A 22,345-nucleotide genomic window follows, 5' to 3' on the forward strand; every position below is an offset into this window, starting at 1 on the left:
TCAAACAGTCACACTCCAAACTCCACTATGGCCAAGACCAAAGAGCTGTCAAAGGACACCAGAAACAAAATTGTAGACCTGCACCAGGCTGGGAAGACTGCATCTGCAATAGGTAAGCAGCTTGGTTTGAATAAATCAACTGTGGGAGCAATTATTAGGAAATGGAAGACATACAAGACCACTGATAATCTCCCTCAATCTGGGGCTCCACGCAAGATCTCACCCCGTGGGGTCAAAATGATCACAAGAACGGTGAGCAAAAATCCCAGAACCACACGGGGGACCTAGTGAATGACCTGCAGAGAGCTGGGACCAAAGTAACAAAGCCTACCATCAGTAACACACTACGCCGCCAGGGACTCAAAACCTGCAGTGCCAGACGTGTCCCCCTGCTTAAGCCAGTACATGTCCAGGCCCGTCTGAAGTTTGCTAGAGAGCATTTGGATGATCCAGAAGAAGATTGGGAGAATGTCATATGGTCAGATGAAACCAAAATAAAACTTTTTGGTAAAAACTCAACTCATCGTGTTTGGAGGACAAAGAATGCTGAGTTGCATCCAAAGAACACCATACCTACTGTGAAGCATGGGGGTGGAAACATCATGCTTTGGGGCTGTTTTTCTGCAAAGGGACAAGGACGACTGATCCGTGTCAAGGAAAGAATGAATGGGGCCATGTATCATGAGATTTTGAGTGAAAACCTCCTTCCATCAGCAAGGGCATTGAAGATGAAACGTGGCTGGGTCTTTCAGCATGACAATGATCCCAAACACACCGCCCGGGCAACGAAGGAGTGGCTTCGTAAGAAGCATTTCAAGGTCCTGGAGTGGCCTAGCCAGTCTCCAGATCTCAACCCCATAGAAAATCTTTGGAGGGAGTTGAAAGTCCGTGTTGCCCAGCAACAGCCCCAAAACATCACTGCTCTAGAGGAGATCTGCATGGAGGAATGGGCCAAAATACCAGCAACAGTGTGTGAAAACCTTGTGAAGACTTACAGAAAACGTTTGACCTCTGTCATTGCCAACAAAGGGTATATAACAAAGTATTGAGAAACTTTTGTTATTGACCAAATACTTATTTTCCACCATAATTTGCAAATAAATTCCTACAATGTGATTTTCTGGACTTTTTTTTCTCGTTTTGTCTGTCATAGTTGAAGTGTACCTATGATGAAAATTACAGGCCTCTCTCATCTTTTTAAGTGGGAGAACTTGCACAATTGGTGGCTGACTAAATACTTTTTTGCCCCACTGTATGTCTCCACGACACCATGTTTCCAGTAGGATTATGATGTCCCTTGATGTTTTTAATCCATTCTGGATGTTTTAGAACCAAAATACAAAGAGTATAGGCCCTATAATACAGAACATTAGGAACACCTGCTCTTTCCATGACAGACTGACCAGGTGAATCCAGGTGAAAGCTATGATCCCTTATTGATGTCACCTGTTAAATCCACTTCAATCAGTGTAGATGAAGGAGAGGAGACGGTTAAAGGATTTTTAAGCATTGAGACATTTGAGACATGGATTGTGTATGTGTGCCATTCTGAGGGTGAATGGGGGGGGGGCAAGACAAATAGATTTAAGTGTCTTTGAACGGGGTATGGTAGAAGGTGCCAGGCGCACCGGTTTGTGTCAAGAACTGCAACGCTGCTGGGTCTTTTTTAGTTTCCTGTGTGTATCTAGAACGGTCCACTACCCAAAGGACATCCAGCCAACTTGACATAACTGTGGGAAGCATTGGACTCAACATGGGTCAGCATCCCTGTAGAACGCTTTCGACATCCTGTAGAGTCCATGACCTGACGAATTGAGGCTGTTCTGAAGGCAAAATGATAGGGTGAAACTCAATATTAGGAAGATGTTCCTAATGTTTTGTACACTCAGTGTATCTCTTTCTCTCTCTCTCTCTAGTATCTACATCATGAGTCTGGTTCTGGAGTGGATAAAGAACAACGGAGGTGTTGACGCCATGGAAACGCTCAACAAGAAGAAGTCCAGTATGATCTATGATATCATCAACTCCTCCAACCAGTTCTACACGTTAGTATCCTTTCAGAGGGGGGGGGGGGGGAAGGAAGGAGGAAAGAGGCGAGGGAGGGAGAGAGAGTGGAGAGGGAGGGAGAGAGAGTGGAGAGGGAGGGGAAGGAGGGGAAGAGAGTGGAGAGGGAGAAGGAGGGGAAGAGAGTGGAGAGGGAGAGGGAGGGACGGGGAGAGGGAGGGAGGGACGGGGAGAGGGAGGGAGGGAGGGACGGGAAGAGAGTGGAGAGGGAGGGAGGGAGCGAGCGAGAGGAATTCTGAACAGAAAATAACATTCAGTGGGAGTAGGCTCAAACCTGTCTCCATGGTAACTGCCGTGTATTGGAAAGTGTTACAAGGTGTTCGGTATACGAGATGGAGTTTGTAACCTGTGTAACATGCTGTGAGCGTGCCTGTCTCCATGGTAACTGGTGTGTGTGTGTTAGGTGTCCGGTGGACGTGGCGTGTCGTAGTCGTATGAACGTTCCGTTCCGCGTGGGAAAGAAACAGGGTGACGAAACTCTGGAGAAGGAGTTCCTGGATGGAGCCTCCAAACTGGGGATGATCTCACTGAAGGGGCACAGGTACATACACGCACGCATGCACGCACGCACACACACACACACACACACACACACACACACAGGTACACACACACACAGTGTGCATGTGTGACTGATGGGTCAGGGGGACCTTCCGTCTGTGTCTCTGCTCAAGGTGTGTTTGTGTAATTTAATAACCATGTAAACAGTGGTGGACAAAGTACCCAGCTGTCCTACTAGAGTAAAAGTAAAGACACCTTAATAGAAAATGACTCAAGTATAAGTGAAAGTCACCCAGTAAAATACTACTTGAGTAAAAGTCTAAAAGTATTAGGTTTTAAATATAGTTCAGTATGAAAAGTAAATGTAATCGCTAACACAGACTCAAAAGTAAAAGTGTAAACCATTTCAAATTCCTTAAATGAAACAAACCAGACGACACCATGAAAATGACGGATAGCCAGGGTCACGCTCCAACAACAGTTGTGTGTCGCCCTATGGAACTCCCTGTCACGGCTGGGTGTGACACAGCCTGAGATCGAACCCGGGTCTGTAGTGACGCCTCAACACTGCGGATGCAGTGCCTTAGACCCCTTAAACGCTGCTGTTGGCTTTGATTGGCGGGTCCTTTTTAAAGGGGAGTTTTCTGATTTTCTTTAAATGTCCGTTCGCAAAGTTTCCTCAAGTAGACTGGACTCTCTTTAGTAATAAATACAACGCTCTTGACATGATGTCATCTTGTAAAGGGGCTGTTTTCACTTCGATTGCATTACATCTCATTACGGCGGCATCTCTTTTAAGAACGGTCGAGTGACCGCAGCAGGGTTTGTGATGTTATGTGACTATTTCTGGAAAAGTGTTAGAAAACCCAGCGACGGTGAAATAGGATCTGTGAGAAGTGTTTTTCAGGGATGTTCTCTGTTTAGTGAGTCTGCATAAAAGCCAACAGACAAGGACGGCAGATCTTCATGTTGACTCGGTTAATGTTGTCGATATGAAAATGTAACAGATCCTCTCCAACCTGGCATTTCTTCCTGTTTTATTCATATTTATAAGTAATAACCTGAATAATAATAATAAGAAGAAATGTGATTATAATTATGAAGTGTAGTGGCTGGTTTCAAATAGGTTGTTATTAAGAAACATATCCCTGTCAACAAGTACTAACAGAATGGTGACCTCCCCTTTTAGACCCTGTCTGTCTGTCTAACCCTGTCAACAAGTACTAACAGAATGGTGACCTCCCCTTTTAGACCCTGTCTGTCTGTCTAACCCTGTCAACAAGTACTAACAGAATGGTGACCTCCCCTTTCAGACCCTGTCTGTCTAACACTAACCCTGTCAACAAGTACTAACAGAATGGTGACCTCCCCTTTTAGACCCTGTCTGTCTAACCCTGTCAACAAGTACTAACAGAATGGTGACCTCCCCTTTTAGACCCTGTCTGTCTGTTTAACCCTGTCAACAAGTACTAACAGAATGGTGACCTCCCCTTTTAGACCCTGTCTGTCTGTTTAACCCTGTCAACAAGTACTAACAGAATGGTGACCTCCCCTTTTAGACCCTGTCTGTCTAACCCTGTCAACAAGTACTAACAGAATGGTGACCTCCCCTTTTAGACCCTGTCTGTCTAACCCTGTCAACAAGTACTAACAGAATGGTGACCTCCCCTTTTAGACCCTGTCTGTCTGTCTAACCCTGTCAACAAGTACTAACAGAATGGTGACCTCCCCTTTTAGACCCTGTCTGTCTAACCCTGTCAACAAGTACTAACAGAATGGTGACCTCCCCTTTTAGACCCTGTCTGTCTGTCTAACCCTGTCAACAAGTACTAACAGAATGGTGACCTCCCCTTTTAGACCCTGTCTGTTTAACCCCGTCAACAAGTACTAACATAATGGTGACCTCCCCTTTTAGACCCTGTCTGTCTGTCTAACCCTGTCAACAAGTACTAACAGAATGGTGACCTCCCCTTTTAGACCCTGTCTGTCTAACCCTGTCAACAAGTACTAACAGAATGGTGACCTCCCCTTTTAGACCCTGTCTGTCTGTCTAACCCTGTCAACAAGTACTAACAGAATGGTGACCTCCCCTTTTAGACCCTGTCTGTCTGTCTAACCCTGTCAACAAGTACTAACAGAATGGTGACCTCCCCTTTTAGACCCTGTCTGTCTAACCCTGTCAACAAGTACTAACAGAATGGTGACCTCCCCTTTTAGACCCTGTCTGTTTAACCCTGTCAACAAGTACTAACAGAATGGTGACCTCCCCTTTTAGACCATGTCTGTCTGTCTAACCCTGTCAACAAGTACTAACAGAATGGTGACCTCCCCTTTTAGACCATGTCTGTCTGTCTAACCCTGTCAACAAGTACTAACAGAATGGTGACCTCCCCTTTTAGACCCTGTCTGTCTGTTTAACCCCGTCAACAAGTACTAACAGAATGGTGACCTCCCCTTTTAGACCCTGTCTGTCTGTCTAACCCTGTCAACAAGTACTAACAGAATGGTGACCTCCCCTTTTAGACCCTGTCTGTCTAACCCTGTCAACAAGTACTAACAGAATGGTGACCTCCCCTTTTAGACCCTGTCTGTCTAACCCTGTCAACAAGTACTAACAGAATGGTGACCTCCCCTTTTAGACCCTGTCTGTCTGTCTAACCCTGTCAACAAGTACTAACAGAATGGTGACCTCCCCTTTTAGACCCTGTCTGTCTGTCTAACCCTGTCAACAAGTACTAACAGAATGGTGACCTCCCCTTTCAGACCCTGTCTGTCTAACACTAACCCTGTCAACAAGTACTAACAGAATGGTGACCTCCCCTTTTAGACCCTGTCTGTCTAACCCTGTCAACAAGTACTAACAGAATGGTGACCTCCCCTTTTAGACCCTGTCTGTCTGTTTAACCCTGTCAACAAGTACTAACAGAATGGTGACCTCCCCTTTTAGACCCTGTCTGTCTGTTTAACCCTGTCAACAAGTACTAACAGAATGGTGACCTCCCCTTTTAGACCCTGTCTGTCTAACCCTGTCAACAAGTACTAACAGAATGGTGACCTCCCCTTTTAGACCCTGTCTGTCTAACCCTGTCAACAAGTACTAACAGAATGGTGACCTCCCCTTTTAGACCCTGTCTGTCTGTCTAACCCTGTCAACAAGTACTAACAGAATGGTGACCTCCCCTTTTAGACCCTGTCTGTCTAACCCTGTCAACAAGTACTAACAGAATGGTGACCTCCCCTTTTAGACCCTGTCTGTCTGTCTAACCCTGTCAACAAGTACTAACAGAATGGTGACCTCCCCTTTTAGACCCTGTCTGTTTAACCCCGTCAACAAGTACTAACATAATGGTGACCTCCCCTTTTAGACCCTGTCTGTCTGTCTAACCCTGTCAACAAGTACTAACAGAATGGTGACCTGCCCTTTTAGACCCTGTCTGTCTAACCCTGTCAACAAGTACTAACAGAATGGTGACCTCCCCTTTTAGACCCTGTCTGTCTGTCTAACCCTGTCAACAAGTACTAACAGAATGGTGACCTCCCCTTTTAGACCCTGTCTGTCTGTCTAACCCTGTCAACAAGTACTAACAGAATGGTGACCTCCCCTTTTAGACCCTGTCTGTCTAACCCTGTCAACAAGTACTAACAGAATGGTGACCTCCCCTTTTAGACCCTGTCTGTTTAACCCTGTCAACAAGTACTAACAGAATGGTGACCTCCCCTTTTAGACCCTGTCTGTCTAACCCTGTCAACAAGTACTAACAGAATGGTGACCTCCCCTTTTAGACCATGTCTGTCTGTCTAACCCTGTCAACAAGTACTAACAGAATGGTGACCTCCCCTTTTAGACCCTGTCTGTCTGTTTAACCCCGTCAACAAGTACTAACAGAATGGTGACCTCCCCTTTTAGACCCTGTCTGTCTGTCTAACCCTGTCAACAAGTACTAACAGAATGGTGACCTCCCCTTTTAGACCCTGTCTGTCTAACCCTGTCAACAAGTACTAACAGAATGGTGACCTCCCCTTTTAGACCCTGTCTGTCTAACCCTGTCAACAAGTACTAACAGAATGGTGACCTCCCCTTTTAGACCCTGTCTGTCTAACCCTGTCAACAAGTACTAACAGAATGGTGACCTCCCCTTTTAGACCCTGTCTGTCTGTCTAACCCTGTCAACAAGTACTAACAGAATGGTGACCTCCCCTTTTAGACCCTGTCTGTCTGTTTAACCCCGTCAACAAGTACTAACAGAATGGTGACCTCCCCTTTTAGACCCTGTCTGTCTGTCTAACCCTGTCAACAAGTACTAACAGAATGGTGATCTCCCCTTTTAGACCCTGTCTGTCTGTCTAACCCTGTCAACAAGTACTAACAGAATGGTGACCTCCCCTTTTAGACCCTGTCTGTCTAACCCTGTCAACAAGTACTAACAGAATGGTGACCTCCCCTTTTAGACCCTGTCTGTCTGTCTAACCCTGTCAACAAGTACTAACAGAATGGTGACCTCCCCTTTTAGACCCTGTCTGTCTAACCCTGTCAACAAGTACTAACAGAATGGTGACCTCCCCTTTTAGACCCTGTCTGTCTAACCCTGTCAACAAGTACTAACAGAATGGTGACCTCCCCTTTTAGACCCTGTCTGTCTAACACTAACCCTGTCAACAAGTACTAACAGAATGGTGACCTCCCCTTTTAGACCCTGTCTGTCTGTTTAACCCTGTCAACAAGTACTAACATAATGGTGACCTCCCCTTTTAGACCCTGTCTGTCTAACCCTGTCAACAAGTACTAACAGAATGGTGACCTCCCCTTTTAGACCCTGTCTGTCTGTCTAACCCTGTCAACAAGTACTAACAGAATGGTGACCTCTCCTTTTAGACCCTGTCTGTCTGTTTAACCCTGTCAACAAGTACTAACAGAATGGTGACCTCCCCTTTTAGACCCTGTCTGTCTAACCCTGTCAACAAGTACTAACAGAATGGTGACCTCCCCTTTTAGACCCTGTCTGTCTAACCCTGTCAACAAGTACTAACAGAATGGTGACCTCCCCTTTTAGACCCTGTCTGTCTGTTTAACCCTGTCAACAAGTACTAACAGAATGGTGACCTCCCCTTTTAGACCCTGTCTGTCTAACCCTGTCAACAAGTACTAACAGAATGGTGACCTCCCCTTTTAGACCCTGTCTGTCTAACCCTGTCAACAAGTACTAACAGAATGGTGACCTCCCCTTTTAGACCCTGTCTGTCTAACCCTGTCAACAAGTACTAACAGAATGGTGACCTCCCCTTTTAGACCCTGTCTGTCTAACCCTGTCAACAAGTACTAACAGAATGGTGACCTCCCCTTTTAGACCCTGTCTGTCTGACACTAACCCTGTCAACAAGTACTAACAGAATGGTGACCTCCCCTTTTAGACCCTGTCTGTCTGTTTAACCCTGTCAACAAGTACTAACAGAATGGTGACCTCCCCTTTTAGACCCTGTCTGTCTAACCCTGTCAACAAGTACTAACAGAATGGTGACCTCCCCTTTTAGACCCTGTCTGTCTGTCTAACCCTGTCAACAAGTACTAACAGAATGGTGACCTCCCCTTTTAGACCCTGTCTGTCTAACCCTGTCAACAAGTACTAACAGAATGGTGACCTCCCCTTTTAGACCCTGTCTGTCTGTCTAACCCTGTCAACAAGTACTAACAGAATGGTGACCTCCCCTTTTAGACCCTGTCTGTCTGTCTAACCCTGTCAACAAGTACTAACAGAATGGTGACCTCCCCTTTTAGACCCTGTCTGTCTAACCCTGTCAACAAGTACTAACAGAATGGTGACCTCCCCTTTTAGACCCTGTCTGTTTAACCCTGTCAACAAGTACTAACAGAATGGTGACCTCCCCTTTTAGACCCTGTCAACAAGTACTAACAGAATGGTGACCTCCCCTTTTAGACCATGTCTGTCTGTCTAACCCTGTCAACAAGTACTAACAGAATGGTGACCTCCCCTTTTAGACCCTGTCTGTCTGTTTAACCCCGTCAACAAGTACTAACAGAATGGTGACCTCCCCTTTTAGACCCTGTCTGTCTGTCTAACCCTGTCAACAAGTACTAACAGAATGGTGACCTCCCCTTTTAGACCCTGTCTGTCTAACCCTGTCAACAAGTACTAACAGAATGGTGACCTCCCCTTTTAGACCCTGTCTGTCTAACCCTGTCAACAAGTACTAACAGAATGGTGACCTCCCCTTTTAGACCCTGTCTGTCTAACCCTGTCAACAAGTACTAACAGAATGGTGACCTCCCCTTTTAGACCATGTCTGTCTGTCTAACCCTGTCAACAAGTACTAACAGAATGGTGACCTCCCCTTTTAGACCCTGTCTGTCTGTTTAACCCCGTCAACAAGTACTAACAGAATGGTGACCTCCCCTTTTAGACCCTGTCTGTCTGTCTAACCCTGTCAACAAGTACTAACAGAATGGTGACCTCCCCTTTTAGACCCTGTCTGTCTGTTTAACCCCGTCAACAAGTACTAACAGAATGGTGACCTCCCCTTTTAGACCCTGTCTGTCTGTCTAACCCTGTCAACAAGTACTAACAGAATGGTGATCTCCCCTTTTAGACCCTGTCTGTCTGTCTAACCCTGTCAACAAGTACTAACAGAATGGTGACCTCCCCTTTTAGACCCTGTCTGTCTAACCCTGTCAACAAGTACTAACAGAATGGTGACCTCCCCTTTTAGACCCTGTCTGTCTGTCTAACCCTGTCAACAAGTACTAACAGAATGGTGACCTCCCCTTTTAGACCCTGTCTGTCTAACCCTGTCAACAAGTACTAACAGAATGGTGACCTCCCCTTTTAGACCCTGTCTGTCTAACCCTGTCAACAAGTACTAACAGAATGGTGACCTCCCCTTTTAGACCCTGTCTGTCTAACACTAACCCTGTCAACAAGTACTAACAGAATGGTGACCTCCCCTTTTAGACCCTGTCTGTCTGTTTAACCCTGTCAACAAGTACTAACATAATGGTGACCTCCCCTTTTAGACCCGGTCTGTCTAACCCTGTCAACAAGTACTAACAGAATGGTGACCTCCCCTTTTAGACCCTGTCTGTCTGTCTAACCCTGTCAACAAGTACTAACAGAATGGTGACCTCTCCTTTTAGACCCTGTCTGTCTGTTTAACCCTGTCAACAAGTACTAACAGAATGGTGACCTCCCCTTTTAGACCCTGTCTGTCTAACCCTGTCAACAAGTACTAACAGAATGGTGACCTCCCCTTTTAGACCCTGTCTGTCTAACCCTGTCAACAAGTACTAACAGAATGGTGACCTCCCCTTTTAGACCCTGTCTGTCTGTTTAACCCTGTCAACAAGTACTAACAGAATGGTGACCTCCCCTTTTAGACCCTGTCTGTCTAACCCTGTCAACAAGTACTAACAGAATGGTGACCTCCCCTTTTAGACCCTGTCTGTCTAACCCTGTCAACAAGTACTAACAGAATGGTGACCTCCCCTTTTAGACCCTGTCTGTCTAACACTAACCCTGTCAACAAGTACTAACAGAATGGTGACCTCCCCTTTTAGACCCTGTCTGTCTGTTTAACCCTGTCAACAAGTACTAACAGAATGGTGACCTCCCCTTTTAGACCCTGTCTGTCTAACCCTAACCCTGTCAACAAGTACTAACAGAATGGTGACCTCCCCTTTTAGACCCTGTCTGTCTGTTTAACCCTGTCAACAAGTACTAACAGAATAGTGACCTCCGCTTTTAGACCCTGTCTGTCTAACCCTGTCAACAAGTACTAACAGAATGGTGACCTCCCCTTTTAGACCCTGTCTGTCTGTATAACCCTGTCAACAAGTACTAACAGAATGGTGACCTCCCCTTTTAGACCCTGTCTGGCTGTCTGTCTAACCCTGTCAACAAGTACTAACAGAATGGTGACCTCCCCTTTTAGACCCTGTCTGTCTAACCCTGTCAACAAGTACTAACAGAATGGTGACCTCCCCTTTTAGACCCTGTCTGTCTGTTTAACCCTGTCAACAAGTACTAACATAATGGTGACCTCCCCTTTTAGACCCTGTCTGTCTAACCCTGTCAACAAGTACTAACAGAATGGTGACCTCCCCTTTTAGACCCTGTCTGTCTGTTTAACCCTGTCAACAAGTACTAACATAATGGTGACCTCCCCTTTTAGACCCTGTCTGTCTAACCCTGTCAACAAGTACTAACAGAATGGTGACCTCCCCTTTTAGACCCTGTCTGTCTGTCTAACCCTGTCAACAAGTACTAACAGAATGGTGACCTCTCCTTTTAGACCCTGTCTGTCTGTTTAACCCTGTCAACAAGTACTAACAGAATGGTGACCTCCCCTTTTAGACCCTGTCTGTCTAACCCTGTCAACAAGTACTAACAGAATGGTGACCTCCCCTTTTAGACCCTGTCTGTCTAACCCTGTCAACAAGTACTAACAGAATGGTGACCTCCCCTTTTAGACCCTGTCTGTCTGTTTAACCCTGTCAACAAGTACTAACAGAATGGTGACCTCCCCTTTTAGACCCTGTCTGTCTAACCCTGTCAACAAGTACTAACAGAATGGTGACCTCCCCTTTTAGACCCTGTCTGTCTAACCCTGTCAACAAGTACTAACAGAATGGTGACCTCCCCTTTTAGACCCTGTCTGTCTAACACTAACCCTGTCAACAAGTACTAACAGAATGGTGACCTCCCCTTTTAGACCCTGTCTGTCTGTTTAACCCTGTCAACAAGTACTAACAGAATGGTGACCTCCCCTTTTAGACCCTGTCTGTCTAACCCTAACCCTGTCAACAAGTACTAACAGAATGGTGACCTCCCCTTTTAGACCCTGTCTGTCTGTTTAACCCTGTCAACAAGTACTAACAGAATAGTGACCTCCGCTTTTAGACCCTGTCTGTCTAACCCTGTCAACAAGTACTAACAGAATGGTGACCTCCCCTTTTAGACCCTGTCTGTCTGTATAACCCTGTCAACAAGTACTAACAGAATGGTGACCTCCCCTTTTAGACCCTGTCTGGCTGTCTGTCTAACCCTGTCAACAAGTACTAACAGAATGGTGACCTCCCCTTTTAGACCCTGTCTGTCTGTCTAACCCTGTCAACAAGTACTAACAGAATGGTGACCTCCCCTTTTAGACCCTGTCTGTCTAACCCTGTCAACAAGTACTAACAGAATGGTGACCTCCCCTTTTAGACCCTGTCTGTCTGTTTAACCCTGTCAACAAGTACTAACAGAATGGTGACCTCCCCTTTTAGACCCTGTCTGTCTGTTTAACCCTGTCAACAAGTACTAACAGAATGGTGACCTCCCCTTTTAGACCCTGTCTGTCTGTTTAACCCTGTCAACAAGTACTAACAGAATGGTGACCTCCCCTTTTAGACCCTGTCTGTCTAACCCTGTCAACAAGTACTAACAGAATGGTGACCTCCCCTTTTAGACCCTGTCTGTCTGGCTAACCCTGTCAACAAGTACTAACAGAATGGTGACCTCCCCTTTTAGACCCTGTCTGTCTAACCCTGTCTGTCTGTCTGTCTAACCCTAACCCTGTCTGTCTGTTTAACCCTAACCCTATCTGTCTGTCTGTTTAACCCTAACCCTGTCTGTCTGTCTAACCCTGTCTGTGTCTAACCCTGTCTGTCTGTCTAACCCTGTCTGTCTGTCTAACCCTAACCCTGTCTGTCTGTCTAACCCTAACCCTGTCTGTCTAACCCTAACCCTGTCTGTCTAACCCTAACCCTGTCTGTCTGTCTGTTTAACCCTAACCCTGTCTGTCTGTTTAACCCTAACCCTGTCTGTCTGTTTACCCCTAACCCTGTCTGTCTAACCCTAACCCTGTCTGTCTGTTTAACCCTGTCTGTCTGTCTAACCCTAACCCTGTCTGTCTGTTTAACCCTAACCCTGTCTGTCTAACCCTAACCCTGTCTGTCTGTCTATTTAACCCTAACCCTGTCTGTCTGTCTGTTTAACCCTAACCCTGTCTGTCTGTCTGTCTAACCCTGTCTGTCTGTCTAACCCTGTCTGTCTGTCTGTTTAACCCTGTCTGTCCAACCCTAACCCTGTCTGTCTGTTTAACCCTGTCTGTCTAACCCTAACCCTGTCTGTCTGTTTAACCCTGTCTGTCTGTCTGTCTGTCTAACCCTAATCCTGTCTGTCTGTCTGTCTAACCCTAACCCTGTCTGTCTGTTTAACCCTAACCCTGTCTGTCTGTTTAACCCTAACCCAGTCTGTCTGTCTGTCTAACCCTGTCTGTCTGTCTGTCTGTCTAACCCTGTCTGTCTGTCTGTTTAACCCTAACCATTTCTGTCTGTCTGTCTGTCGATCTGTCTCTACTTGCTCATGGTGTTTGTGTCTCCCCCTACAGGTCAGTGGGAGGAATACGTGCGTCTCTCTACAACGCTGTGACAGTGGAAGACGCTCAGGCTCTGGCCAATTACATGAAGGAGTTCCTCAAGGAGCACCAATAGGAGAAGGCCATACACCATGCTGGACCAATCAGAGCAGGCTATGCTGCTGGATCTGTGGGACCAGGGTTCAGTAAGGTGAAACATTCACAACGTTACAGATGGAGATGCACTGAATAGAGCCAATCATATTGCACCTGACAGCCAATCATATTGTACCTGACAGCCAATCAAATGAAATGATATTAGTTACATGCGCTGAATACAACAGGTGTAGACCTAACAGTGAAATGCTTACTTACGAGCCCCTAACCAACAGTGCAGTTTAAAAAATATGGATAAGAATAATAGATAATACTAACAAGTAATTAAACACACTGACCCCAGACCAGCTCAACACACTGACCCCAGACCAGCTCAACTCACTGACCCCAGACCACATGTTGTATCAGCTCAACTGACCCCAGACCAGCTCAGCTCAACTTACCCCAGACCAGCTCAACTCACTGACCCCAGACCAGCTCAACACACTGACCCCAGACCAGCTCAACACACTGACCCCAGACCAGCTCAACACACTGACCCCAGACCAGCTCAACACACTGACCCCAGACCAGCTCAACACACTGACCCCAGACCAGCTCAACTCACTGACCCCAGACCACATGTTGTATCAGCTCAACTGACCCCAGACCAGCTCAACTCACTGACCCCAGACCAGCTCAACACACTGACCCCAGACCAGCTCAACACACTGACCCCAGACCAGCTCAACACACTGACCCCAGACCAGCTCAACTCACTGACCCCAGACCACATGTTGTATCAGCTCAACTGACCCCAGACCAGCTCAGCTCAACTTACCCCAGACCAGCTCAGCTCAACTTACCCCAGACCAGCTCAACTCACTGACCCCAGACCAGCTCAACACACTGACCCCTGACCACATGTTGTATCAGCTCAACTCACTGACCCCAGACCAGCTCAACTCACTGACCCCAGATCAGCTCAACTCACTGACCCCAGAACAGCTCAACTCACTGACCCCAGACCAGCTCAACTCACTGACCCCAGACCAGCTCAACTCACTTAATTTGAACTACTGGCCACAGTCAGTCGTAGATATCTCCAATCTCTCCAGACTGTTTAACTCTCTGTGTTACTAGTAGTAGAACCCATGGGTTCGGGGTGCCATGTGGGTCAGACACCATAGAGGATATATATATATAGCTCTGGTGAGGTGCACTTTTTACCAGAGTGTTGGAAAGGCAATGTCACATCTCCTTAATTAACCACTTTGACATTGTCTCTGTCGCTCGTTAGCTCCAGCTGTGTCACGTCAGTGGATTTACTCCAGACGATTAGGGCATTGATTTACATAGATAAATGTTGAATCTGTTTTTCTGTCTAAAGTGTCATTGACATTCCATTAAAGACTAACTCTGTAACTTGTAACGTTATTCCTGTCTTGTATTGTATGAGACACTGACACAGGGATGAATCCACGATACTGAACAGGCCACTAGGTGGAGTTACTGACACAGGGATGAATCCACGTTACTGAACAGGCCACTAGATGGAGACACTGACACAGGGATGAATCCACGATACTGAACAGGCCACTAGGTGGAGACACTGACACAGGGATAAATCAACGATACTGAACAGGCCACTAGGTGGAGACACTGACACAGGGATGAATCCACGTTACTGAACAGGCCACTAGGTGGAGACACTGACACAGGGATAAATCAACGATACTGAACAGGCCACTAGGTGGAGACACTGACACAGGGATGAATCCACGTTACTGAACAGGCCACTAGGTGGAGACACTGACACAGGGGTGAATCCACATTACTGAACAGGCCACTAGGTGGAGACACTGACACAGGGATGAATCCACGATACTGAACAGGCCACTAGGTGGAGACACTGACACAGGGGTGAATCCACGTTACTGAACAGGCCACTAGGTGGAGACACTGACACAGGGATGAATCCACGTTACTGAACAGGCCACTAGGTGGAGACACTGACACAGGGGTGAATCCACGTTACTGAACAGGCCACTAGGTGGAGACACTGACACAGGGATGAATCCACGATACTGAACAGGCCACTAGGTGGAGTTACTGACACAGGGATGAATCCACGTTACTGAACAGGCCACTAGGTGGAGACACTGACACAGGGATGAATCCACGATACTGAACAGGCCACTAGGTGGAGACACTGACACAGGGATAAATCAACGATACTGAACAGGCCACTAGGTGGAGACACTGACACAGGGATGAATCCACGTTACTGAACAGGCCACTAGGTGGAGACACTGACACAGGGATAAATCAACGATACTGAACAGGCCACTAGGTGGAGACACTGACACAGGGATGAATCCACGTTACTGAACAGGCCACTAGGTGGAGACACTGACACAGGGGTGAATCCACATTACTGAACAGGCCACTAGGTGGAGACACTGACACAGGGATGAATCCACGATACTGAACAGGCCACTAGGTGGAGACACTGACACAGGGGTGAATCCACGTTACTGAACAGGCCACTAGGTGGAGACACTGACACAGGGATGAATCCACGTTACTGAACAGGCCACTAGGTGGAGACACTGACACAGGGGTGAATCCACGTTACTGAACAGGCCACTAGGTGGAGACACTGACACAGGGATGAATCCACGATACTGAACAGGCCACTAGGTGGAGTTACTGACACAGGGATGAATCCACGTTACTGAACAGGCCACTAGGTGGAGACACTGACACAGGGATGAATCCACGATACTGAACAGGCCACTAGGTGGAGACACTGACACAGGGATGAATCCACGTTACTGAACAGGCCACTAGGTGGAGACACTGACACAGGGATGAATCCACGTTACTGAACAGGCCACTAGGTGGAGACACTGACACAGGAGTGAATCCACGTTACTGAACAGGCCACTAGGTAGAGACACTGACACAGGGGTGAATCCACGTTACTGAACAGGCCACTAGGTGGAGACACTGACACAGGGATGAATCCACGATACTGAACAGGCCACTAGGTGGAGTTACTGACACAGGGATGAATCCACGTTACTGAACAGGCCACTAGGTGGAGACACTGACACAGGGATGAATCCACGATACTGAACAGGCCACTAGGTGGAGACACTGACACAGGGATGAATCCACGATACTGAACAGGCCACTAGGTGGAGACACTGACACAGGGGTGAATCCACATTACTGAACAGGCCACTAGGTGGAGTTACTGACACGGGTGAATCCACGATACTGAACAGGCCACTAGGTGGAGTTACTGAAACAGGGATGAATCCACGCTACTGAACAGGCCACTAGGTCGAGACACTGACACAGGGATGAATCCACGATACTGAACAGGCCACTAGGTGGAGACACTGACACAGGGGTGACTCCACATTACTGAACAGGCCACTAGGTGGAGTTACTGACACAGGGGTGAATCCACATTACTGAACAGGCCACTAGGTGGAGTTACTGACACAGGGGTGAATCCACGTTACTGAACAGGCCACTAGGTGGAGACACTGACACGGATGAATCCACGATACTGAACAGGCCACTAGGTGGAGACACTGAAACAGGGATGAATCCACGTTACTGAACAGGCCACTCCAACTGGACCCAATTGGACATGACCTCTGTTAATATGTGTGAGTGTGATGAGAACTGAGCAAGCTTGTTATTTGTTTCAGCCAATTATAACTCAATAAAACGTATAGCTTCTGTCCAGCTGGAAATGGGTTCCGGCTGTTCCCCTCAAGTGCGCCTGCTGCTGAGGAGGGAGGGGCTGCATTTCAATCTCAAAGTAGACAGCCCCCGGCCATAAACACTCAGTCCTTGAATGACATTTTACATCGTCACATCCAAGTGTACCTTAAAACTTCTTATGGCTGCAATCCCGTTAACGGGTGATATGACAACAGCCAGTGAAAGTGAAATCTCATAATTAAAATTCCTCAAACATACATGTATCTTATACCGTTTTAAAGGTAATCTTGTTGTTAATCCCACCACCGTGTCTGATTTCAAATAGGCTTTACAGCGAAAGCACCACAAACGATTATGTTAGGTCACCACCAAGCCACAGAAAAACACAGCCATTTTTCCAGCCAAAGAGAGGAGTCACAAAAAGCACAAATAGAGATAAAATTATGAGAATTCCTTTGTGTCTAGAGAAGCAAGGTAGGTCGATATCATGTGGAATGCGCATGACCAGGAAATGGCTCTCTGCCAGGAACCTGACTCATTCAGCTCTTATTCAGTCCCACAACACAGTAGAAGCCTCATTCAAGTTTCTAAAGATGGTTGACATCTAGTGGAAGTCCTAGGAAGTGCAACTTCATCCATATCCCACTGTGAATTCAATAGGGCCTGTGATTTCTCACTTACTGTTTGAATTTCTTCTCAGGATTTTGCCTGCCATCTGAGTTCTGTTATACTCACAGACATCATTCAAACAGTTTTAGAAACTTCAGAGTGTTTTCTATCCAAAATAATAATAATAATATGCATATATAAGCAACTGGGACTGAGGAGCAGGCCTTTTACTCTGGGCACCTCTGGGCACCTTTCATCCAAGCTACTCAATACTGCCCCTGCAGCCATAACAAGTTAAATGTCCCTTGCACAAGTAAGTATGCCCATGATCGGAGAGGCAACGTCTTTGGTGGAAATCTGGAAGTTGAGCTTAAAAACAACCAACCTTAAGCTATTAATGTATCTAGTAAGCTAACGTATCTAGCTAGCACTCCTGTCAAGTAGCTAGCTACAGTTACCCATAGCTGAGTAGCTAGCTTTATAGTTTGGTCGTTTCAGAATTCCCCAAAATCTGTTTATGAATCTAGCTACATTTTACAGGCTCCTCACTATGAGACTAAGCCAATTTGCCAACGCTAAAATCAATTTCTATATATTTTTTTTGCAAGCTAGCTTCATACTTTTTTCTGACATGCCGAAAATGCAGCCTTGTTGATTCAATTCGACACTTTGCGGCCACCAGAGTTTGACACGTGACTACAGTTTGCATTGAATTGTGGGTCATATCAACCCCACAACCAAAGTTGTTCACTTGCTCCCTCAAAGCTAAATTTGAGGGACAATTTGAACTCTACTTAATATGGCAATCAAACTGCATCCAGTTTTCGACCGGGATTCCCCCGGGGGAAAGTGCCTAGCGCTGAGGGAGTAAAAATAACGTGTTTGGAATGCAGCCTCTCTCAGGTTCTCTATTCCTTGTATATTTATTTTGTAAATATTCATATCATTCACTGGACTCCTAAGCCTATAGTCCTATACATGCAAATGTCCTGATACACTAAGTGCTCAACTTAGTGAGCAATAAAATGCTAATTAATTACTTAAAAATCATACAATGTGATTTTCTGGATTTTTGTTTTAGATTCCGTCTCACAGTTGAAGTGTACCTATGATAAAAATTACAGACCTCTGCATGCTTTGTAAGTAGGAAAACCTACAAAATCGGCAGTGTATCAAATACTTGTTCTCCCCACTGTATACATATATATAAATATAATAAAATATAGGCCAAAACACACATCACGACAAAAGAGACACCACAACACTACATAAAGAGAGACCTAAAACAACAACATAGCATGGCAGCAACACATGACAACACAACATGAAACATGGTAGCAACACAACATGGTAGCAACACAACATGGTAGCAACACAACATGGTACAAACATTATTGGGCCCAGACAACAGCACAAAGGGCAAGAAGGTAGAGACAACAATACATCACACAAAGCAGCCACAACGGTCAGTAAGAGTGTCCAAGATTGAGTCTTTGAATGAAGAGATAGAGATAAAACTGTCCAGTTTGAGTGTTTGTTGCAGCTCGTTCCAGTCGCTAGCTGCAGCGAACTGAAAAGATGAGCAACCCAGGGATGTGTTTGCTTTGGGGACCTTTAACAGAATGTGACTGGTAGAACGGGTGTTGTATGTTGGAGGATGAGGGCTGCAGTAGATATCTCAGATGGGGGGGGGGGGGGGGGGGGGGGTGAGGCCTAAGATAGTTTTATAAATAAGCATCAGTGGGTCTTGCGACGGGTATACAGAGATGACCAGTTTACAGAGGAGTATAGAGTGCAGTGATGTGTCCTATAAGGAGCATTGGTTATCAAAATGTCACGCCAGGGTATGTAACACAGACCTTATTTTAAGTGTTTTTAAAATCCTCTATGGGAAAAACGATTGGAACCGTTTTCCTGTTTGACTGCTAGGTTTTATGGATATTATGACACCTCCACTGTGGGGCTCTATACCAGTATATTCTTATCAACCTAGCCATTACGAAAATGAGATTCTATCAAATAAGCCTAATGTAGATAATTAGCAACTCACTCTCTCATTGACCTCCATACAAAAATGATTGGAAAGATTTTGGGCTGTGTAAAATCTCTTGCTTCGCCTTTTCCTTTCTGCAATTGGGCAATATAGTATAATATCGCTTTCCCTTTGCTTTTGGGCACTAGAGTCAAAGATTTTCATAACTAAACCAGGATAGACCACAGCCTGTCATTTCCAATGGGAATAAATGAGTAATAGTGGACAGAAAAAGCAAAGAGGTGGGTCGATCCAAGCACGAGCTTGCGAGATCCTATTGGCGCGTTCTAGCAAGCATCTGCATATTATTCCCTTTAGGGAACACCTATATTCGACTTTGCACTCCGAAACAAAGCATTTTTTTAAAAACTTTTGCAAAGGGAAAGGTCTACAAAACCTACTCTGTTCATAACATATTGTAGTTTTGGGAACAGAAAACTGTTTTGAGATCTAATGCTTCATCGAATAATTTCTTCCAAAAGCCAGCTTGTAACAAAAAATAAACAAAATAATCCTCTCAAACTGCCGGGTATTGGGCTAGTTGGTGCTAGCTAGTAACTACATTCACTTGGAAACGCCAAGTGAATGCTTCATATTTATACATCCGGTAAAATATCTGTCTCATTGTTCTATCTTTGATAGATTCTCCCTCTCTATATCTATGGTACTTCCGCAAACTCGAATACAATTCAAAACTTCCGGTTTAGTCAAACGACGAAGTCTATTTTGATATTTTGTCTAGCTAGCGACATAGTTTATGAAATAAGTTTAATAGTAATTTATTAACACCTCAATCAAAATGGGGAAGCGTCAACATCAGAAGGATAAAATGTAAGTTCTGAACATAATATTTTCAAGTATGTAACGTCAAAAAGCTTGATAAAGTAGCCAGCCAAATAACGTTACTACACTAACAGAGAGCAAAGAAACAGATTAGCCGCTAGCTATCTGCTTTAGCAGAGAGGAAGATACGAAGCGAGACATGTGTCCTTTTTGTATGGACGTCTATGCCAGTGTTGAATTACGCGAGGGTTATTTGATCGGTGATACGTTTCGTAGTTAATGTTTAGGCTGTTATAAATGTACAGATGTAGGTGAACGCACGTGGTATTCCGGCAACTGAGAAAAAAAACGACTTTGTGCCTGTTGATCACAAACGCACGTCTCCTCTCAAGCCCTCTCAAGTCCTCTCAAGCCCCGTTGACTTTGAAGTCAACCCGGTTTGGAGGGGCGGGTGGCCCTTGGTGGGCTGCCTCCAGAATAATGTCATGTTGCTAGGTAGCCAATATGTGACTACAGCTGGCTTCGCTAACTAACTTGGTAAGATGTTGAAGAATTATGTTCACCCTCTCGCCGTGTTGTATCCAACGTTTTCCCTATAGTCGTGCCAGACAGACTCAGACCCTTGTATTTAGCTTGCTAAACGGTTATCATCGTCGCTAGCGTAATTCCTACCATGCCAATGTATTGGCTGTTAATATATAAGGTTTGATATTACGTAGCTTTCAATACGACCTGGCCAGCTAAAATTCCAGTTGGCTTGTTTCAACTCTGATTTGCTATCTAACTTTAGGTCTCTAACATTCGAGGGCAACCTGTTCTCATAAAAGTTGAATGTAGTTTCCGGTGGTAATTCGTGTCATGTCTTACTACATATGTTTGTCCATATGCTAGCTAACAGCAACAAGTCCAGACGAGCTAGCTAGCTAAACACGGTGCCGTCAGCTAGCTGGTGGTTGCATAGTAACGGCGTCACCAGACCGAATTCTGGTCGAGCTGGCACCAGTTGTGACGCGGGCCCCGGATTTCCGGGTTTCCGCTCCATTCGAACCCTAATTCGAATTTGGCCCTAATTTTAAGTGCTAATTAAAATAAGGATTCATTGGCTAGAATGGTTCCCACCCGATGTCGCCTGCCTTCAATCGTTGAGGACATGTCAATATAATAATTGATGCTAGCAATATAATAATTGGTGCTAGCTAGTAACTACCTAGCTTCTGCTAAACTTAACTTTAGCTAACTATTTATTATTTGCCCGAATTTTATTAAATTTAAGTCCGGTTGACAGACCGTCATCAAAACTTGTAGGTAGGGTTTAATTTGTGATAGGGAGAACTTCGTCAGCGTTTTGTAACTTTAGCCTGTGTGTATGCTAGCCATGCTGGATCATTGACTTAATGTTGTTTTCTGACCATGTTGCCATCTAACCAAGTTTTCCAATTGAGTTTGATAGTAACATCTTTTTTTATCCTGCTTCTAAAGTTCAAGGACTGTGTCACAGTTTGTTTCTTTTCGTTTTGTCTCCAGGTACATCACATGTGCTGAGTACACCCATTTCTATGGAGGGAAAAGATCAGGTAGGAGTAGGATTCTTTGCTATTGTCCCTTATTAAGAGGCGGCGTAGAACCCAGTTGTTCACTACTCAACATACTGAATCATGTTGATGATTAGGAACAGTTATTCACTAACAATGTTGATGCATTCTGTCTTTTTTTTAAAATATATATCTTTAAGAAATTCCAAAGTCAAATTTTCGACGTCTTCCATTTGACCATTGCAGGTAAGACATCATTTCACCAGTCCTGAGCTAAAGTACAGTTTGTAAGAGGCAAAAAGACCTTAGCGACCTTAGTGTTGAATGTAAGGTCTTTGCAGTGATGCTATATTTTAATTGTGTGTACTCAATAATCTTGCCCCTGTCCCATTTCAGCTTGTCTCTGCAGCCGTTTGAATATCCCATGTGCACTCCCGAGGGAATCGTCTTTGACCTGCTGTAAGTAGGGATCTATATGTAGTTCTATGATATACCCTGGCTGGTTTACTCTGGAAGGTTGTTTACTGATGGAAATGTGAAGCTGAAATCTGTAATAGTACTGTCATTTTGAAGCCTGGTCTATAACCAACGTATGTACGTATGACAGAACTACAAGTAGCTACGCATAAATGGC

The 22,345-nt window shown here is 45.4% G+C and overlaps 2 protein-coding genes across 3 annotated transcripts in view; both read left to right on the forward strand.

The window, feature by feature from the left end:
• psat1 (phosphoserine aminotransferase 1) overlaps positions 1–14,443 on the forward strand; it is a 29,465-nt gene extending 15,022 nt beyond the window's left edge. The window contains exons 7-9 of the mRNA XM_036936550.2: positions 1,917–2,045; positions 2,468–2,605; positions 12,949–14,443. Coding sequence (XP_036792445.2) covers positions 1,917–2,045; positions 2,468–2,605; positions 12,949–13,051 — 370 coding nt within the window. The 3' untranslated portion in view covers positions 13,052–14,443. The remainder of the gene's footprint in view (positions 1–1,916; positions 2,046–2,467; positions 2,606–12,948) is intronic.
• Positions 14,444–19,988: 5,545 nt separating this feature from the next.
• The window catches only part of ppil2 (peptidylprolyl isomerase (cyclophilin)-like 2), a 30,019-nt gene continuing 27,662 nt past the window's right edge, over positions 19,989–22,345 (forward strand). Inside the window, exons 1-4 of one of the 2 annotated variants that reach the window (XM_036936551.2) lie at positions 19,989–20,227; positions 21,704–21,753; positions 21,912–21,957; positions 22,108–22,170. In XM_036936551.2, the coding sequence (XP_036792446.2) occupies positions 20,196–20,227; positions 21,704–21,753; positions 21,912–21,957; positions 22,108–22,170 (191 nt within the window). In that variant the 5' untranslated portion in view covers positions 19,989–20,195. Of the gene's footprint in view, positions 20,228–21,134; positions 21,485–21,703; positions 21,754–21,911; positions 21,958–22,107; positions 22,171–22,345 lie in introns of those variants that run through there. The other variant, XM_036936552.2, reaches the window with a different exon arrangement.

This window comes from Oncorhynchus mykiss, chromosome 11, assembly GCF_057628025.1.
Source record: "Oncorhynchus mykiss isolate SJ-2025 chromosome 11, ASM5762802v1, whole genome shotgun sequence".
NCBI classification, from domain to species: Eukaryota; Metazoa; Chordata; class Actinopteri; order Salmoniformes; family Salmonidae; genus Oncorhynchus; species Oncorhynchus mykiss.